Source organism: Ostrinia furnacalis, unplaced genomic scaffold (genome assembly GCF_004193835.3).
Source record: "Ostrinia furnacalis isolate ACB-3 unplaced genomic scaffold, ASM419383v2 OfSCF4670, whole genome shotgun sequence".
In the NCBI taxonomy this organism is placed as follows: Eukaryota; Metazoa; Arthropoda; class Insecta; order Lepidoptera; family Crambidae; genus Ostrinia; species Ostrinia furnacalis.
Window position 1 is genome coordinate 140,633 of NW_021134909.1, and position 20,011 is coordinate 160,643.

General features: G+C 38.4%; 5 protein-coding genes across 6 annotated transcripts; 4 read left to right on the forward strand and 1 right to left on the reverse strand.

Annotated features, from left to right (window-relative positions):
* The first annotated feature begins 562 nt into the window (after positions 1–562).
* LOC114359844 (longitudinals lacking protein, isoforms A/B/D/L-like) lies at positions 563–3,447 on the forward strand. Its single transcript, XM_028314363.1, has 2 exons — positions 563–2,847; positions 3,071–3,447. Exons 1-2 carry the CDS (start codon positions 2,838–2,840, stop codon positions 3,355–3,357), a joined length of 297 nt encoding a protein of 98 aa, XP_028170164.1. The 5' UTR covers positions 563–2,837; the 3' UTR covers positions 3,358–3,447.
* Positions 3,448–3,838: 391 nt separating this feature from the next.
* Cox11 (Cytochrome c oxidase copper chaperone COX11) lies at positions 3,839–5,353 on the forward strand. Its single transcript, XM_028314360.1, has 4 exons — positions 3,839–4,184; positions 4,396–4,551; positions 4,685–4,852; positions 5,054–5,353. The coding sequence occupies exons 1-4, from the start codon at positions 3,948–3,950 to the stop codon at positions 5,195–5,197; spliced, it is 705 nt and encodes a 234-aa protein (XP_028170161.1). The 5' UTR covers positions 3,839–3,947; the 3' UTR covers positions 5,198–5,353.
* Positions 5,354–6,043: 690 nt separating this feature from the next.
* LOC114359847 (tektin-3) lies at positions 6,044–12,188 on the reverse strand. Of its 2 annotated transcripts, none has more exons than XM_028314366.1 (11): positions 11,783–12,188; positions 9,690–9,829; positions 8,771–9,022; positions 8,606–8,696; positions 8,288–8,429; positions 8,112–8,209; positions 7,920–8,039; positions 7,670–7,802; positions 7,356–7,486; positions 7,079–7,233; positions 6,044–6,287 (listed from the first exon to the last, which is right to left on the reverse strand). In XM_028314366.1, exons 1-11 carry the CDS (start codon positions 11,825–11,827, stop codon positions 6,077–6,079), a joined length of 1,518 nt encoding a protein of 505 aa, XP_028170167.1. In that variant the 5' UTR covers positions 11,828–12,188; the 3' UTR covers positions 6,044–6,076. The 2 variants fall into 2 exon arrangements, with proteins under 2 accessions (XP_028170167.1, XP_028170168.1); XM_028314367.1 differs by lacking the exon at positions 11,783–12,188 and adding an exon at positions 9,983–10,204.
* On the forward strand, positions 10,259–16,557 carry Nubp1 (NUBP iron-sulfur cluster assembly factor 1). The gene is made up of 9 exons (XM_028314368.1): positions 10,259–10,374; positions 10,463–10,543; positions 10,746–10,906; positions 12,427–12,528; positions 12,859–12,949; positions 13,025–13,096; positions 14,771–14,964; positions 15,564–15,750; positions 16,320–16,557. The coding sequence occupies exons 1-9, from the start codon at positions 10,344–10,346 to the stop codon at positions 16,352–16,354; spliced, it is 954 nt and encodes a 317-aa protein (XP_028170169.1). The 5' UTR covers positions 10,259–10,343; the 3' UTR covers positions 16,355–16,557.
* Positions 16,558–16,865: 308 nt separating this feature from the next.
* Alr (Evr1_Alr domain-containing protein Alr) lies at positions 16,866–18,409 on the forward strand. The gene is made up of 3 exons (XM_028314355.1): positions 16,866–17,214; positions 17,423–17,616; positions 17,833–18,409. The coding sequence occupies exons 1-3, from the start codon at positions 17,101–17,103 to the stop codon at positions 17,993–17,995; spliced, it is 471 nt and encodes a 156-aa protein (XP_028170156.1). The 5' UTR covers positions 16,866–17,100; the 3' UTR covers positions 17,996–18,409.
* The last annotated feature ends 1,602 nt before the right edge of the window (positions 18,410–20,011 follow it).

The window sequence follows — 20,011 nt, forward strand, 5'->3', positions numbered from 1 at the left end:
GGCATCTGCATAAAGACTTGCCAGAGAAGGTGGACTTCGTGTCGGAATGACCCGCCGCGAATATGTTCAATGTCAGTAAATTATGACTGGTGTCACTAACTTGGGGTTACGGGTGGGGGACTAATTCAAAACTAAAACAACTCGAAACGTGGAAATAATACTCCTAACGTTTTCTTTATACTCATTTCCAATTTGTTACTTCACACTGCACTCACCATTTAACTGTTTGCTTACTAAAGGTGTTGTTATAAGTTACTAATTCAATTAGTAAAAACAAATAACGATATTTTTGATTTGATTATAATTTTAGAAAAACTTCCTACACAATTTTAATACCTTTACTAAGCAAACCTATTTATCAATTTCTCAGTTGTAGGGATGCACTAAATGCTTGGCTTTGTTGTAAAAATAAACCAACTAATATGCATGTGTGGTATCTGGTCACTGTATAAAAATAATGGTAGTCTAGCTCAACTAACAACTCAATATGGCATTATACAAAAATACTAATTATTTTTTATTTCTGTTCCAGCTGTAAAAAATCACTGAAACTAAACTGTGGACCCCTTACTTAATTGAAGACTTTGAAAATCAAAGAGTTGAAGAGATCGAAAATGAAGATTTAAAAAATATGTCCGATAAAACTCATTTTTTAAATATAAGATTAAGTAATACCAAAGATTGCGATCAGATAATTAACTATCAAAGAGGCTCTATGCTATGGCCTATGAAGCTACTACTACTTACTCATTCACGCGTAAGATATTATACAAAGGACTTAACAAGTAACGCCACTGAAATAGTGGCTACGAGAAGTAAAACAATATTGTTAGGTGCATAGTATTTTGTGTATGTAGGTCATACTTAACAATATTGTTTTGTATCTCATTATTAATTTTAAAAATACATTGTTGTGTAGCTGCTCTACATAGCTGCTGTGGTCCTTTGAGGCGGATAAGTATGTATTATTAATTCTCATAGAATAGAACAGAAGTAACATATAAAGCAGCTATTAGAAACTAATTTATGTTAAAGACATGATAAGTATACTGAAGTAAAAAAGGGCAGCTCTAATACGGTTGTATCGAAACACTTAATTAGCTAATACATAGACTGAACATAATAATTGTAATTCAGTATTGACACTGATAGACAGCTTTATTAAAACATTTTCAGTGAGAACATCGTGCCTGTTCCAGCTATCAGCATTAATGACGAGCATACCAGCTAATATGATTTCATGTTCACTCTGTGTTTAGCTCAAATTAAGCCAACCCCACTTACGTTAAAGCAGTATATTATCATTTAAGATACGTAAGACATCGTGTTTTTCGATTATTTTATACTTTTTACACGTAATATTAAAAATAGATTGTTATATTTTCTTGTTCTTGTTATTATTAATGTTTTAGTGTGTGTTCCTTGTTACCAAAGAAATTTATAACTGTACATTTTTGCCATACATAAATATGTTTGTATTATGGACTCAGTATTCCTGTTAAAATGTATATTTTTTGCATTTGTTACTGTTATTTAAGTTACCTATAAAGTTCAAATTTTAATCTTGCAATATTTAAAATAATAATTGAACCAAAGAATCTTCCATTCGATTCTTAGCCATAAACTGTTAGTGCCTTAACATTAATATAAAGTATACATACTGTTAAGTAAATTATAACTAATAATAAATGTTATTATGATTTTTAAGCAATATTACGAGAAGTTGGGACCTCTAAAAATTCATTCTGTTTGCGTGTGTAATGCAGGTGACAGTTTAAATTGAAATTACCATCGTAATGATCAAATACACCAACTTTTATATAAGAGCAGTACGATTTCTAAATTTTGTTGGATAATTTTACAGAGTTATTAGTTTAATTTACATTTTAAAAGCAATATTGTATGACTTGCTCTTGCTCTTCCTGACATAAATAAAACGTAAACAGTTTTTTTTTTATAAAAATAGAATAGATGGTCTTCTAGTGGAGGTGGTGTATTTGAGAGCATTATCTTATGATTTAAATTACTGAAGGGAGATTAAATGTATCATCCTGTATAAATATTTATATATTTTTTAGTAAATATTGTTAACTAAAACTTATAGACCCACCAACATAGTTAAGGTTCTACATTGTTGGTAGATTAAATTAACTAATATCTTCATATCAGCACAGCTAATGTGCCTTAAACTTTACGTATTAAGAACTAAATTTTTTAGAAATTGTATTTGGTTACCTTTTTCATTTTGACCCGTTTTAAAATGGTTGTAGCTATCTAACTTAGTTTTAATAGTTGCAAGTATTTGTGTGTGACCTAAAAGGTGTGTGTAAAGAAATTTCTGAGGCAGCTGTAGCTTGCAATGAAAAGAAGGGATTCCACCAATTTAGTGGTGGAAAAAAAATGTATACTAACTAAATTCACCGTAGAATGCGTAATATTTTTGATATACACAGACCAAATGTTTATTATTGTTAAACGTAAAGTATTGAAAAGTTGTTTTGTAACTTTATACAAACAAACAATAATTATTATAAATCTTACATTTTACCTACCTGATATAAATTATTCGAGTAGCAATTTAAAAATCAATAAAACTAATGTTACTTTAACATTTTATGAAATGCCAAAACATGTGTTCTGGTCATTATTAATTAGTAAATAAATAGCACAATGTTTAATACTTGATTGATGTATTTTTGTTTTTCAGTGATATGGAGTGTGTTTGGTTTGTTCTTTTAAACAGGATTATGCATGCGAATAAATGTTCTCAATTTGATACAAAGTTCGTTTTGTCTGTGAAACATTCCTATCCATGGTGAAAGTTGAGAGCGCTTCAAATGCATAAACGTAAAAGAATTTAATTTTTAGAAAGTCATATTTGCGTCTGTTTGAGGAATACTAGACCAACTTTATCTCTTATTATTTGTTAATTATTATTTCCAACGATCATCAGTATTTGAAAATTGTTTAAAGTAAAACTCAATTTAAAAATTATTTAGAACGGATACAGAAAGTAGCTAAATAGGCACTCGCGCAAAGTTTTATAGAATTACTAATCTCCTTGTTACAGGTGAAGTGGATTTCTTTAAAACTATGATGCAAAACATGTTGCCGGTAGTGCCCATGAAGACCAAGAACTTCTGGTCACATTACGACATGTCGTACGAGTGCGAGAAGTGCAAGAGGAAGTACAGACATAAGAGCACGTACAGACGCCACGTTACGTACGAATGCGGCAAGGAGCCCATGTTCAGGTGCCCATTCCTCGATTGCACATACAAGGCCTACCAGAAAACCCACACGGATGCTCACATAAAGACGAAACACAAATTAATGGCCTTAGAATATAAACGATGATGTTAGGAAAAAAGAGTATTATATGAAATTGTGATATTAAAGTTAAATACTTATATTATTAAACGTAACCTGTTTTATTTATAGTGAATTAAATGACTCACCTGGATAGCTGGACGTAGAATAATCCTTGGAACACTCACAATTTCACACTCAAAATATTCGCGCCCAAACTAACTAAACAACAGAAAATCTGCCCGGAACTTGGTGTACAACGCCATCTTTAGGAAAACATGTTGGTTTTTTAAAGCAAAGGTTATCAACGTAAACAGCTTCATCATTTTCTTCCTGTAAATTTGGTCGGTATAAAAATACATACATAATTAAAACAATCGCATATCCAATATTTAAATACCTACTTTCGGTAATTTATTTGAAATTAATAATCAGGAAAGTTTTGATTAAGTTCCAAAATGACCAAGCTTTACCTCGGTCATGCCTTTTTATGTAAGAAACAAAAAACCTGTACTTGTCATTTGTCAAAATCTCTCGGATTTTGACGTTTCAGTTCATGAAATTTACAGAAAATGTTTTCATTCAAATTCCGATTTTCTGTAATTTTATAAATACGAGTAACAAATTACAATAGAAAAATGAATTATCTAGTCCGTATGAACAGATGTTACATAAATACTTTTAGGAATAATTTTACCGTAAGTTCGCCGGCCACTTTGCTGGTTCCAAAACAAATTGTACAAAATGTATTAAATCGAGGCGCTCACGAACAGAAGAAGAATATCAGGTCAACGCTTAATTATATGGTGGCCTTAGGTGTAATGACTGTAGGGTTAAGTTATGCTGCAGTACCTTTATACAGGATTTTCTGTCAGGTGAGTTGAGGTAACCTTAGAATTCATATCAGGTAAACAGTTCTTGCGTGAAATGCTGATAATTAAATCGATTTGGATATCTAAAAACAATTACTTCTTGGTTGTTAATTAGAAAAATATTCTAAGCATTACATAGTAGTAATGAAAAGTAAGATCTTTTCAAGTTAACAAATCGCTTAAGGTATCTATAATAAGCATCAAAACTTTTTAGGCTTACAGTTATGGTGGGACTACAGCTCAAGTGGAGTCCGCAGAGGTGGTCGGCAACATGAAGGCCGTCAAGAGCAGGCCCATCAAGATACGGTTTAACGCTGACGTTGCATCGTCCATGCAGTGGAACTTCAAGCCCCAGCAAATTGACATTACTGTAAGTTTTGACGTTACGTAAGAACTTTCTACACTCACAGAATATGCATAAAAGGTTTTTTTAAAACCTGGTTGCTGAAACTTTTAGTTATTATATCAATATTCATAATTGCAGTATCTGTCTTTCTTTGCAGGTAGTTCCAGGAGAGACTGCTCTTGCGTTTTACACGGCCCGTAATCCAACTAATAAGCCAGTCACTGGCATCAGCACATACAATGTGATCCCATTTGAGGCCGGACAGTACTTCAACAAGATTCAGTGCTTCTGTTTCGAGGAGCAACAGCTGAATCCACATGAGCAGGTAATTTGACCTATGGTCTAATATAATATCTATCTATAGGCCTTTGCTGTGGTCATGGTTTAAGATAATTGAGCAAAAGTAATAACACTATCTTTAGGATAGCTCATTTTACATAGATTTTGAGTGATAGAATAGAATATTGTTTAACTATCTGATCTGAGATCTGTTTCATAAACTACCTATGAATATTATTTTTTACAGGTTGACATGCCTGTGTTCTTCTACATCGACCCAGAGTTTACCGAAGACCCTAGAATGGAATTTGTAGATGAGATTGTGCTTTCATACACATTCTTTGAGGCTAAAGAGGGAATGAAACTCCCTGTACCTTCGTACGTAAAGTAAATGTATGATAACCTGGTAGTATTTGATCAAATCAAGTATCAGAAATGATGGTACAATGCTTTTATTAGAAAGTACTAGATGTGTGTCATTGCATCATTTCTTGTGATGGGTTGATATTTTGTTAAGTTTTCAATTATTATAAAAAATATTTTATGACAAGAGTTGTTTTACTCAATATAAAATGATGACGATGTTGAGTTGAAAGGAAAATAATAAATGTAGAAAGGATTTTGGAATGAGTGCTATCGTTTTAGCGCTCACCAGTTAGCGCCACTGTAGAGTAAGGTCCTGTCACTTGCTAGTAGCGAAGACAGTGGCACTAACTGGTGAGCGCGAAAGTGGTAGGAGGACTATCGCATTTGCACTCGTCAAGATGGCGCCACTGTAGAGTAAGGTCCTGTCGATCGACAGGGGTGCCAACTGTTAAGTATTAAAACGATAGCCCTCATTGGACAGCCACTAGACTGATCTATGCTGACAGCCTGATTTCAAATAAATTATGGTATTTAAGGAGATCCGTAAACGAACCAAAGTCGCTGACATAGCCCGACGTATTAGCAAGCTGAAGTGGCAATGGGCAGGGCACATAGTACGCAGAACTGACGGCCGATGGGGCAGAAAGGTTCTGGAATGGAGGCCGCGTACCGGAAAACGCAGCGTGGGACGTCCACCTACAAGGTGGACCGACGACATCGTAAAGGTAGCAGGGAAGCGCTGGACGCAGGCCGCTACCAATCGATCAACAATGTTCAGCAGTGGACGTCCTGTGGCTGAAATGATGATGATGATGATGATGATGGTATTTCAAATAAAAAACATATCTGAATTTTAATAAAAGATCTATTTCATCACTGTGTGTACAGTACAAGTAAAAGTTATCTAAGCCTTGATGGCAGCCGTGACGGGGTACCCGCGGCGGAGCCCCATGCACTGGTCGCGGTCGATGAACAGCGTGGTGGTCTTGTTGCGGAGGTCTGCTTCCAGGCCTGCTCGGACTCCGAGGAGGGTCTGGTGCGTACCCTCGGCTGTCGCAATCTTGGAGCGGAGAGTCTCCATCGTCTCTTGCAGGTCGCAGACTTCTTTCACCAGTCTGAAAGCAAGATAGAAATTGTAAAAGATGAAAATAAGAAGTGTGTAACATTTCTTGAACAGGTTCACTCCATCACATATCTACACCTCCTGAACATAACAGACCACCCTCATATTTCTATTTCGTATTTAGACACATCTGGGGGCACGGCAGTGCCCCCACCAAGTCGAGCACGGCCGTACCATCCTTTTCTCGAAGCAATTCAGGCCATTTTCGACCGCCTGTAACTTCGTTGTGGATAAAACTAGAAGGCTGAATTTTCATTATCTATGCAGGCATTGTAAAGACACGGTATATTTAAAATTTCATTCAATTTGAACCAGTAGTTTAAGAATTATAACGGGTCAAAGTTACTTAATTTTGTCACTCACTGACTGTGCGATGGCCAAGTCAATATATTTATGTAAAACGTTAAAGATTTCCTGGCCTGGACTTGGTATTACATGGATCTCACAACTTTTTACCGTAGAACAACTGAGTTGCGAGACTTGGTTTTTTTGACAAGTATTGTTTTTGATGGGATATCCTATTACTAGTAGGTATGTGCCAGATACAGCTATACGACAACAAGGTACTCTTTGTGGCACGAACCTGTTCAGTTCGTTACTGGACGGTGCAAACGATGCAGGCGTATAGAGCAGTTCACGGGGGTGCGCAAAAAAAGACCTGACTGACAGCTAACAAGGGCAGAAGTTTGCACCTGGCGTACAAAAGGCTAGTTATGTCAAGCTGTAGATCCTACACAGAAGTTGCAGCAGGGGGAACAAAATAGGAGTTATAGAGTACGGGACCTGTTCTGCGCCTCGTCGCGGCACTTCTCGAGGTGCGGGCGGTTGGTGCGCGCCTGCAGCCGCGTGTGAGCCACCTTCATGGGTTGCAGCTTGTCCTCGATGGCTTTGTTCAGTAGCTCCAGCGTCTTCTCCACGTCGAAGATCTCCTGCTGAATCTGTAACGAAGGGAACGGTGGTTCAGCGAGATGCGAATATTATGCGTAAAACACACAAAAACTCGATTTTCTGATAATGAAAATGGTCCTTCGAGCCGGATTCACATGGAGCAGGATTTTACCTTGTGCAGATGCAGTTGCAGTTTGTTCTTGATCTCGATGGTCTCGGCGATGCGGCGCGTGAACGCACTGTTTGTGTTGCTCCATTGGTCCCAGATCTGTGTCGCTGATACGTTGATCAGGTTCTCAGTGTCTGTTGATCAATAAGGAATCATAAATTATTGATTTATGGACAAGAGTCTATTGATGGCTCGTTACATTCAAACAGAAGATTGATGCTTCTGTCTGTCTACTCGATTAGATTACGCGAATTAATTTTTATGCAGTCTTAGTACGATGGAGGTTTCAGAATGACTGTATTGGATAAAATCATTACCAGAGAGCATCTGTACAGCCTTGGCTCGTTCAGACTGCGATCGCTGCAGCGTGGCGGCGGAGGCGGCGGCCCAGCGCGCCGTATCGCACACCGTCGGGTCGTAGCGCTCGATGCCCGCGTAAAATTGCAGGCCCTATACAATAATAATACCAGAAAAACATCTGAAAACTGTGTACTGTACTCCTCATCTTGTATACCTTAGCTGATAGAATCCTTTGATCAACTTGCGTCTTATTATTGTAAGATTAACCTTTGAGAAGTTGTTGAGCTGATGACACATGGAATCGATACCCAACGCGTACTCCTTGTTCCGCATGTCTGTCTCCAGCTCATGCTGCGTTGCTCTGCAGTTCTTCGATTGAGCTCGCACCTGGTAACATGATAGTATGAGTAACAGTTATTTCAGTATAAACTATGATGGTATAAATGAAGATGAGGTCACCTTTTCTAGCATACTCCTAAACTTGTCCTGGCACTCGCGCAATATAGCAACTTCTTTCAACAAAGATTGTTCCACAGCATCGTGTACTTGCTCCAGACCTGGAACACGTTAATAACTCTTCACCCATTCCTCAAAATCAAATGAGGCATTACAAGTCCTAGTTCGTTTCTCCTTACCCTGCCTTTTCTCTCGGTGATACAAGCATTCTTGCACGATGTGAAGTGGTCCTTCGATACCGGCGATGGCACGCTCCAGTTGCCTTCGAGTGTCGTTGAGCTTCTCACAAGTTGCTACTAGACGCTCCATTTCTATCGACACCTAAGCAGTAGGGTACAATTTTGTATTTAAATGTACGGTTAATTGAAATCCAAGAAATCCCCAACTTCTATTTTCTTCTGGGTGCCAAACCTGATTGAATTTGCCGGTTAAGCTGCAAATCCTGGCATTGGAGAAAAGATAAATGACCCCGATCTAGAATTCTTTCATTTCCTTACCTCATTACGCCAGAAGGTCGTATCGGTGATTCGCTCACCGATCCTTCGACCTGAATCTCTCTGGCCTTGTGTTCCAATCTCATCAGTTTCCCTGAAAATCTCAAAGTTATCAGTGATAGGAATGTGATGAGAAAACTAGGTATTAGCGGTTGCGCGAATTCATACCTGAGCATTCGCATGATATCGTTTCTGACTCGCTCCGAGAAGTTTCTCTTGGCATCAGACTCGTTATAGTTCTTGATGCTGTTCTGATTCCACTCATACTGGGTGTAGCGTGTATAGAGGGCGGCGCGGGCCGCGTGCTCGGGGCTCCGGTCGAAGCCGGTCACCAGGTTGGGAAAGCGGAGCGGTTCAGCGGCCATGCCGGCGGGGGTGTAGCACGGGTCCACCATTGTGTTGGTTATGGGTTGAGCTGGCCTGAAAGAGAAGATGAAAGGCATTGATGGGAAAAATTGCGGCTTATGGAGATGGATCATGTACCCAGTAGCGGCGTAAGGGAGGGGGGGCGGTGGGGGCGGTCCGCCCCGGGTGCCAAGCATCAGGGGGTGACACAAGTCGCGCAGATTAGTACTCACTGGCACATGTGCATGGCAAATCTGCGGTCTATGTCCATGATGCGATTGTCTTTCAATCTTCGAATCGGTAGGTAACTCCAAAATCGCTATAATACTAGCTGTGCCCGCGACTTCGTACGCGTGAAAACCCGTTTTCGCAACATTTTTCATTGTTGCTCTGCTCCTATTGATCGTAACGTGATGTCGTATAGCCTATAGCCTTCCTCGATAAATGGGCTAACGTGGAGTAGGTACCTACTGATATAAGTAGAAAGAGACGAGTCTTAACGCGACATTTATTAGTGAACGGTCAACGCCGCGAGCGGCTGCTAGTCTGCTCGTGATCACGGCTGCAGCATAGCAGCCGAAAAGTCAAGCCGTGACTGCATATCCGAAAAGACAAGTCGAAATGGAACGCGAAAGTTTAAAATCTTAGACTGATATAAGTATTAAGATAAGAATTCAAGGTTTATGTTAAGTATAGTTCATGGGCTAGGCACTAGGTACTAGACAGTAAACATGGTTCTCACATAGGTGTGACTTCGATCTCCTCGTAGCCCATGATAGGCCGCCAAGGATGCTTTTTTGGCGAGTGGAAGCAGTAGCCCACCTGAGGAGGCACGCTCGGGGACCCCGCAGTGTCCTTTACGGGGCTCCATTGCTGGAGTTGCTGTAAAAATAAAATGTTATATGCAATAGAACATTTCGATCTCGACCACCAGTAGAGTTAGTAGAGCTTTACAACCTGTACCCTTCTTTTTGCAGCCGGGTAAATTTAACTGAATCATGATGGAGAAAATATTTAACTTATCAGTATATTTACCGTGCACATAGAAACTTCCTTAGCCATTTTATATGTATTAAATGGTCTCAGACCATAGAAATTTAGAAAAATTTAAAATTGATTAAAAAATGAAATTCAAAAATGATTTTCTCGTTTGATTTTCAGTCATGACAATAGTGAATATCCGGTCATAAACAACCCAGAAACAAGAAAAACGTTCAATATCCGGTTTAAATACCAACATACAGAAAAAAATGACAATGACAGCTCTTATCACAAGTCAAGTTGACATTGACGTTTACAATCACCATTGGTTGTTGGATTTCAGTCCGTCTTGTTGTGTGATTATTTTACATCGAATTGAGCATAAGCGAAGTGTTTTCAACAATATATCATCAGGATGAGCGACTATCCTGAAAACGCACCGCAACGTATGTCATAATAACCCACAAATATGAATTGCACAATGTTAGTTGTAATGTGGAGATTTTTGTATTTTACTCTCTGAAATGTTTATAGATTGCCCTGGAACGGAGAGCGAGGATGCTGGCAAGGCTTCAGCGTGTGCTGGTTGCCCCAATCAGAATATTTGTGCCTCTGGTTAGTAGTAATTTTGATACCCTTTTTTGCTAATTTGTTTGGCCTGGCAACAGGGTTGCGTATCTTGCTGAAGGTTATGAAGCTTATAAAATATTTTAGGTTTAACATTAGATCTACCTAAAGTTCCACAATAACATAGGCAAGGAAGTATTATTAAAATTTGTAATTGATATAGTTGTGCTAAAATAATACAAATTTGCAGGTGCCGCATCAGTCCGAGATCCAGCTATTGACATCATCAAGAACAGACTGTCAAACGTGAAACACAAGATTCTCATACTGTCAGGAAAGGGAGGAGTGGGCAAGAGTACTGTCACTTCTCTCTTAGGACATGCCCTAGCTGGGTTAAATCCTGACATCAATGTAAGTAAATGCTAAACTACTATTGCTGTTCTAAACTACTTGTGTACAAAGTAGTTGATTGCTGTATTAAATCAATGAAAAAACAATTCTCATTGTTTCTCAAAAACAATCAGTAATTGATTAGCCGAAAGCATTATGGCTTCAACTCAGCACTTTTTTCACAACTAGCTACACCAATGACTTACATAAATTAATTAGGTTTGCTAAAATTAGTAAAGTATGTAGGTAGATGGTAGTTGTTTAAATACTATCTGTCTATGTACAGAGGACAGCACATCAGACTATACATTTTCGTTGCAGTCGCCCTTATCGCAACTATGTAAGATACCACAGTGTTTACGTTGACGTGCTGTCGAGTGTCGACTGTACTTAATTTAGAAGATTGATAAAAGGAGTTAGAAATGGAGACATAACTATTTGATGGCAAACTTTGTCATTTAGCATTAAAAAGTCTTCCATCCAAGATATGTAGTCCAGTGACCCTTGAAGGGTTGTAGATAACACAGGCTTTAATGGTACTGTCATTGCCTCCTTATCTTTAATGTTATATTATGTATGAGCATTCAATAAGATGATAAGAAAAATACAAATATTAATTCTTGTCAGGGAAAAGAACTATTACACAGGCAATGTTCCAATCTTAATTAATTTTAGCATTTCTTCTATCATTTCTTGTTATTAAAAATTGACCAGTTTAGCAACCAATGATCTGTCCTTTCAATCAATTTATGGGGGAAAAATAGAAAGCTATATCATCTTTTACAGTTGGGATACCATCCTTTAAGAGTGCAAATTGGTAGTGAATTATTTTTCAATTTGGCGCGTCCTTATCCCTTCCCGATTGTCTGTGTGGCATATCATGTTTATAAAACATACCCTATTATATCTCGAGCGCCTCTCGTAAGTGTTTCCGAACTCCATTGCAACAACAAACAGAACTATTTCACGTCTATTGATTCCGGCGGCGTAGCGGCAAAGATTCGCAAACGTCCGCGACGAAGCCGTCCCGGCGCGCCGTGGTACGACCCCGCTGCCTTGCGGTATATAGGTCAGGTTTTATGCTGATGTATTGGTACTGAAGGAGGCTTTAAACACGCGCCCTAAATTATCTACATGCATGTACGAACGTATTGGATTATCGGGAAATCCGATAAAACGTCAACAAACATTGTCGACACTATTGACGCCTTTTTTGGATGAGTGTGCTTCGCGAATCACACACTGTATTCTGTTGTCTGTTATTGTAACGTCCTTGCACTCTATATTGATTAAACCGTAATTAGGAGGCTCCCCCTCTATGTAAGCCTTTGACGTCAATTAAGTTGGTTCAGGGTTTTTATCGGTCAAGCTATAGGCTATATCCTGGCTACATAGGAATTTCAGCGCGGCAGCGGTGGAAACGAGAGGTGGGTGGACCCGTTCTTCATTTGACTACTATCTTTTCGTTTTTTACTCAGGCATCATATTAGTCTTTCTAAAGTCCGTTTTCTTTGTGACAAAGAACAATGCCTTATCCACAGGTGGGCGTATTGGACGCGGACATCTGCGGGCCGAGCCAGCCGCGACTGCTGGGCGTGCGCGGCGAACAAGTGCACAATTCTGGTTCGGGCTGGTCGCCAGTGGTGAGCATATATTCATTCATCATTAGCTTCCCCATTGGCTAGGTCCACACTGGACGATAGCACGAAACAACGAAGCAGTACATCGTGTTTCCAGAAACTGCACTCGATGTAAAATCTGACCATGTCGAGCCGCTACTTCTGTAGCGAGCTATGTTCTGATTGCTTTGTGTTTACTATTTTGTTGTTGAAAGTCCTCTAGGCCTAGCCAGCTTTGAATCTGAGACTTGTCTCGTTTCGACATGATTTCTGTTGCGTGCAAATTGCTCCTCTTTAAATCAATATGAAACTGGCGTCATGAATAATTAATCTCAATAAAATATTGTCTTTCAGTATGTTACAGACAATCTATCACTAATGTCGATTGGATTTCTTTTGGGGAGTCCAGACGACGCGGTCATTTGGCGAGGACCTAAGAAAAATGGTAAGATAAAATACACAATAACTACTACGATGTTTCAGAATAATTGCGATGAGTTAATAACAAGTTTTCTTACAGGCATGATCAAACAGTTCCTTAGCGAAGTGGACTGGGGAGACCTGGATTACCTGCTTATTGATACACCGCCAGGTGAGTACAAGCAACGTCAGTGCCGGATTAGCCACGTAGCAAGAGTAGCAAATGCTACGGGCCCCGCGAATTTGGGGGCCCCGCGCTCCAAAGCCTGTCTGACCGAAATAAAAAAAGATTAATTTAGATAGGAGCGTAAAATATCTTGCATTAGGCTATGCTTTTAAAAATCTAAAACTCGATTTCATCACGTTAAATCATAAAAATAAGTAGGTAGGTATTTTACGAACTTTTTAACGTGAATGTTAGAAAATGTGTGTATAACCCTCTCCACGTCCAATGGCGCTACCCGCAGGCTTCCAAGTCTTGAAAAGGAGCGCCTCAACCAGTGTAACTCTATCAAGGCTTACGAGTTACGATTTTTCCTACTTTGCCGAACATTTGCACGAGAACGGTTTGTCCGAAACATATGAATTTGGTCTTATTTAATGCAGGATTAAATGCCCTTCAACCGTCAGGAAGACCACTTTTCGATAGGGTAAGTCCTTTACGCGATATAACCGGAAAACATAAAAAGCGCCCCTTTCGGGGCCCCCCCACCACTTAAGCACAACTCCGTCGAAGTCGAAAACCTAGGAGAGTCTTTGAAGCCATTAAAGCGATAAAATCTTTTGTAGGACTTATTTCCGATTTAAAATGTAATTCTACTGGCCTATAATGTTTAATTATAAATCGATATAATATGTATTTAGACTAACATCTATAGATACCACATTTCTACCCTTCAAGCGGCCAGATTTTTTTTCTATAGGTATACATTTATTTTATGAGTTTACGTAGGTAGCCGAGATTATACTTTTTTAATCGATTTTAATATAATATCGATTATCAATATTTCGAGAAAACAGGCGAACTCTTTAAAATTTATTAATTCAGTCACGATCCAATCTACTATAGTTGGTTGATTTGATATAAAATATAGATTCATTTTATGAGTGAATATAGCTAACCTTTTTAATCGATTATCATATCGATTATGTTTCGAGATTATTGAAAGCTAGTGACGGTAGATTAAGAGCAAGGTGTTTTAGAGTCTCAAGTAAAAAAGCGGATGATTAAAAAATGAGGTTTACTATTATTTAACAAAAAACGTATGACAAAAGATCATTTTTACAAACAACGTTTGAAAAACTAATCATTTTAAGAAACTTTTAATAAATAATTCTTTAGAATCGTGTTTTCCAAACTTAGAAATTGCCTTGCGCATTTACATGTCTCTCATGATCACTAACTGCAGTGGCGAACGTTCTTTTTCAACATTAAAACGTATTAAAAATGAATTAAGGAACACGATGGGACAAGAACGTCTTAATCATCTTACTTTGTTGAATATAGAGCATGATTTGCTTAAAGAAGTTGATATTGAAAGTGTTATCTCTAAATTTTCCCACATTAAATCAAGAAAAGTTAATTTGTAACAGTTTTGTTTCATTTAATACCCTAAACTTGAGAACCTAAAGCAAACCAAGGGCCCCTTGATAGAAATTTGCTACAGGCCCCGCGCTGGCTTAATCCGGCACTGAGCAACGTAATTTCCAATTTTCCATCGTATCGATCTAATCACATCGGATGAATAAGCACTTGTCCCTGATTATGCAACCATCGCATTATCAGAGCTTTGTGTAAGTAATGTTTTGATAAGCGAGCTTTAATTTCCATGTTATCTGCCTCCAGGGACATCGGACGAGCACCTATCAGCCGTACAATATCTAAGCGAGGCGGGTTTGTCCGGGGCGGTGGTGGTGACGTCACCGCAGGAGGTGGCCTTACTAGACGTGCGCAAGGAGCTGCAGTTTTGCCGTAAGGTCAACGTGCCTGTGCTCGGGGTGGTGGAAAACATGGCGTTGTTCGTCTGCCCCAACTGCAGCGTGAGTATTGGATTTTTTAACTCTCTCAGCCAAAAAGGTAATATGTTTTGTGTGAATGACTCATAAAAAGTTACTTGAACCCACCGAAACAGTCTGCGCGTGATTCCCTTACCGCTAAAGATCCGTGCTCCGAGCGTATTTTTGGATCTTGTTATTGACTGTTTTCTTTTTTTTAGTAAGTTAATCCAGCTGGCCGTAAGATTATTCGCCTGTTTGAAACGTTCGCTATTTATAAATATAAATATCCTTGGACATTTTACACTGCGCCTCTAGTCCCAAACTAAGCAAAGCTTGTACTATGGGTACTAGACAACGGATATAAACATACTCAAATACTTTTTTTTCTGTAAATACCTACATATTATACATAGAAAACACCCAGACCCGTCACAGAAATTAAAATTCATCATTTCAATTTCTGCCCGGCCGGGAATCGAACCCGGGACCTCTCGGCATAGTAGTCCGTACTGAACCACTACACCAAACGGCCGACTATTTAGTTATACATTGAGTTCCTTAAGCCTTAATTTGGTACTCCAAAACATTTGCTTTACTACTTCATGGCCAAATTCAAATGAATATTAAATTTCAATTCCCAGTCCCGCAGCGAGATCTTCCCAGCTACGACCGGTGGTGCGCCGCAAATGTGCTCGGACCTCGCCGTGCCTTTCCTGGGTTCCCTGCCGCTGGATCCGATCCTGGCGCGCTGCTGCGACGACGGCCGCGACTTCATACAGGAGCTGCCCAACTCGCCCGCCGTTACCGCTCTCAAGGACATTGTGCAGAGTGAGTTATTACTCCTAAAGCCCGGTCCGTGAGCACGTAGAATTTTGTCCAATGACCACAAGCTACCCATCCTTATCGCTCGCGCGTAATTATATTGCTGTCGCGACTGTGCGACGGGCGCCCGCAGTGAGTGTGTGCGAGCGCGACAGCAACATAATTACGTGCGAGCGATAAGGATGGGTAGGTTAGGGTCATTGGACAAAATTCTACGTGCTCACAGACCAGACTATATTCCTTATTTATTTTCATAATTGGAACTTCTATGTTCTTCTGATTAATTTGGTTGCGGGTCCAATGATAGTTTAACTATCCCCCGGGACAAACTTGACCATCACTGGTTGGGTTTTATTGGCGGTCGAGCTGTAGATCCTGGCTTCAAAGGAGTTGGAGCAGTGGGAACGAGGGGTGGGAATAGCCCCGATTATTTTCATAATCCTTTATGGTTAGGTATCTCCAGATTTTGACCATGAAATCATTTTCACTCCCCTGCCTTTGCGTTGGCGCATCGTTCCTTTGGTTTCTTCTTTCACTTGTCTTAATAATACAATTTCGCTCTTTATTTTTTGCAGAAATCGTGAAAAATTGTGAGGGGACAACAAGTTGAAAAAATGAAGATGCAGCTGCCTTTATAATCAATCAATGTTACAATGTTTATGTAAAAAGAGCTATGTTGTTTATATCACTTTGTCACAAAATGGCTCAGCCGTGGGTGTTATTCCATCTTGTACTTATCATAAGTTACTTGTGAATAGTTTTATCCGTACTATATTGTATGGTTTATCAGTGATCATGATTGTATCAACATGACGAATATATTTTATTATAACTAGTCAATTTTAAATGCCTTATCCTTAGGAGAATTTATTGATGCCCATTAAATATATTTTTAAAAATATGTTTGAGTTATTTATTACGTTACGCTATAATGTTACCAGTTTACACATGTCGTGTAGAGTGGGTTTATCACGAAACTCGAGAAAAAAAGATGCCTTATGCCTACTCCTCGATGAGCGCTATCCGCTATCTCACCAGAAATAAAAGTTGACAATGTAAACCATAAACAAGATTTTTATTTTCGAAGTGGCAACATTGAAATGTCAATGTCACTGTGTCACGATAAATTTATTTGACAGCTGTAGGAGCACAAAATAATTTTATTTCGAATTTCGCAAGACCGGCAAATAAAGCACAAATAACTTTTCGAATACTTTTTTATGAAACTTCATTACATACAGTTCGTTCGTAATTGTCTGACTGAGTTTCAAGTCATGAAGTTATTGTAATCCGAGTGAATGTTGCAACATAGATTTTGGTTATTTCGTTGTCCCTGTCGCGAGAGTACGCCCGAAAATGCCGCCGTCGCATCGCTCAGAGGAAGAGGACAAGCCCTGCAGAGCGTGTTCAGACTTTAAATCGTGGGCCAAGATGCAGAGCAAGAGTAGCTTGTCTGCGTCAACCAAACCGGTGAGGTTATGTTGTATGTTATCAGGTGAAGGTTCTAGCAATAGTTACATCATTATTACTATATCTTGTAATATGTATGTGCTAACTTGCCATTTAGAAGTCTATTTATTAGCTTTCCTTGAAATTTTGAATGTATCTGACATTCACACATTATTTTGTGAGCCTTTCATATTCATTGCACAATACATGTCCTATGTTTCACTTGCAGAGTACTTCAAAACCAACGGACTGTCCATTAGACAAAGATGAGCTGGGTAGATCCACATGGGGGTTTCTTCACTCTATGGCTTCATACTTCCCAGAGAAACCTACAAGAAAACAATCGGATGACATGGCAAAATTTTTCAACATTTTTGCACAGTTCTACCCTTGTGAACCTTGTGCAATAGACTTCCAGGAAGAGTGAGTATTTTATGCATCTACATTTTCACATAAATTGAATTCTTGCTGCTAACTTACTATCTCAATATTCTATTACCAAAAATTACACTTTTACATCATACGTTTTCTGACAGATAAGTAGTTTTTAGGTATACAAAGACCTTTTATCAAGTAAAATCTACCTTGTGAAAACCGTGGGGGTCTAGTTTTTTTTTAATTGAATTATTTTTTCCACAGCATTCGAAAGCACCCACCACAGACAGAGTCACGAGACCACCTGGCCAGATGGCTCTGCGACCGACACAACACCGTCAACATCAAGCTTGACAAACCAATATTTGACTGCAGTAAAGTGCACGAACGGTGGCGAGATGGTTGGTTGGACGGCTCCTGTGATTAACAAAGGTACCTTCACAGTATAAATGCTGTTCAGTTGTCATAGAATTATGTATTGCAATTCTGCATTTCTATTGTGTTATTACTTTTATACAAGCTAAATACAAAATTTTTCACAAATATGATGGTTCCTGATAACTAGTGATAATGCTGATAAGCATTTATGACTGTGAGAGTATTTTTAGTGTATTTTATTTAGTTTTGTGCCTGTTTAGTTCAAGTTAAGTAATGTTATGTTCGAGTAGTGTGTACAACATACTGTGAAGGGCCAATTTTTATGACAGCAGCAGTGTTTGAAAAGTAGTTGCCATGTCAATGTTTTTAATGTATTTTGTATATTCTGTGTATAAGATGTATTATCAAAGTGTACATTTGAATTTGTGAAAGTTTTAATAAATGTTATTTCTCTATTGAGTTACTTGTTGTTTTTTTAAATAATCTTTATGAATAACCTAATGAATACAATAATAATTGTGATGTAAATGATGGCTATACAGATCACATTTGTTTCAACATTTTTGTTGTTTGTATTATTTTTAAAGTTGATCAAACAAAAAGGGTTGATTCTACTACTCAAATACAACTACTTTTCCCACAGGACCAATATCAGTCTTAAAAAAAATATATTCCCAATTCCATGCCCATACTAAATGACTGTTTGCTGATGACAATTTGTATGGAAAGGATTTTTTTTAAATATTTACAACTTCGCTCCTTGGGGAAAGTTGTTGCATTTCAGCAGTACAATCAATCCTTTTTCTTTATTCAAGTATAAAAATAACAATCTGTATAAACTTAGTAAAATGAAATTATTGTGTATAGCCAAAATTTTAATTGTATAAATTGTTAAAAAAACACTGATACAGTTTTGATTACATTTCAAATTACATTACTTAATAGGCATTAAAAGTATATTACCCTAAGGATAACTTCCTTTTCTGCCGCACAATTTATAAACGCAGTAAGTAACACGTGAACAGTTTCGAGAAAAACGCGATCAAAGTTGAAATTTTATTTTGGGGTGTCTACAATTAGTTACGCAAATATTTGTAAAAAAAAATATATGGGCTTATAGAGCTAAACTCAAAGTTTATTTTGATATGAGGTTTTTGTATTTTAATTAATATTTTGTATTTAAAATTATTAAAAAACTGTTTATGTTATGGATTAACTAAGTTTTCGTTCGATACTTACTACCCATGAATGCAGTATGATTGTTCCTTACTGCGTTTATCAGTAGTTTACGTTACTTACGGTACATGTGTTAAATGATTGATTTAAATTTTAGTTCTTACAACTTAATATATGCGCCGTATCTTTACAACTTACTGCATTTATGAGTGGGAGTGTGAATCAAAATAATTTATCAAAACTTTAAATGCGCAGTAATAATACAATTATACTGCGCTTATCATAAGCCAATAACGCTTTCATGTTGAACTTTCCCAAATGACCAAGGGGTAAATGAAACAAGTATTACAAAATAATTGCTGAGATCGCTTGTTATTCAATCAAAAATTAAGATATGGCACCCACTTTTAGATCTTAAATATACCAATCTAATAAAATAAAGACTCGGTCGTTCGTTTCAGCCGAAAGACGTCCACTGCTGGACAACGGCCTCCCCCAAGGATTTCCACAAAGACCGGTCCTGTGCCGCTCGCATACAGGCACCTGACGCGACCTTCACCAGATCATCGGTCCACCTAGTGTGAGGCTTGCCCAAGCTGCGTCTTCCAGCTCATGGTCGCCACTCAAGAACTTTCCTGCCCCAGCGGCCATCAGACAACTTATAGTGTCTCCAACCTTCAGAGGAGTGGGTACAGCACGGCATTTGACATGATTTTTGTCTTGTCCATTAAAGACCCATTTGTTGAGAGGCTCTATTGAGGCAATCGAGGATTGAGCTTAGATCCTCCACGTTCTCAGCCATGACTACGATATCGTCCGCGAATCAAAGATGGGTGATGTACTCGCTGATGATATTTATGCCCAATCCGCTCCAGTCCAGAAGCTTGAA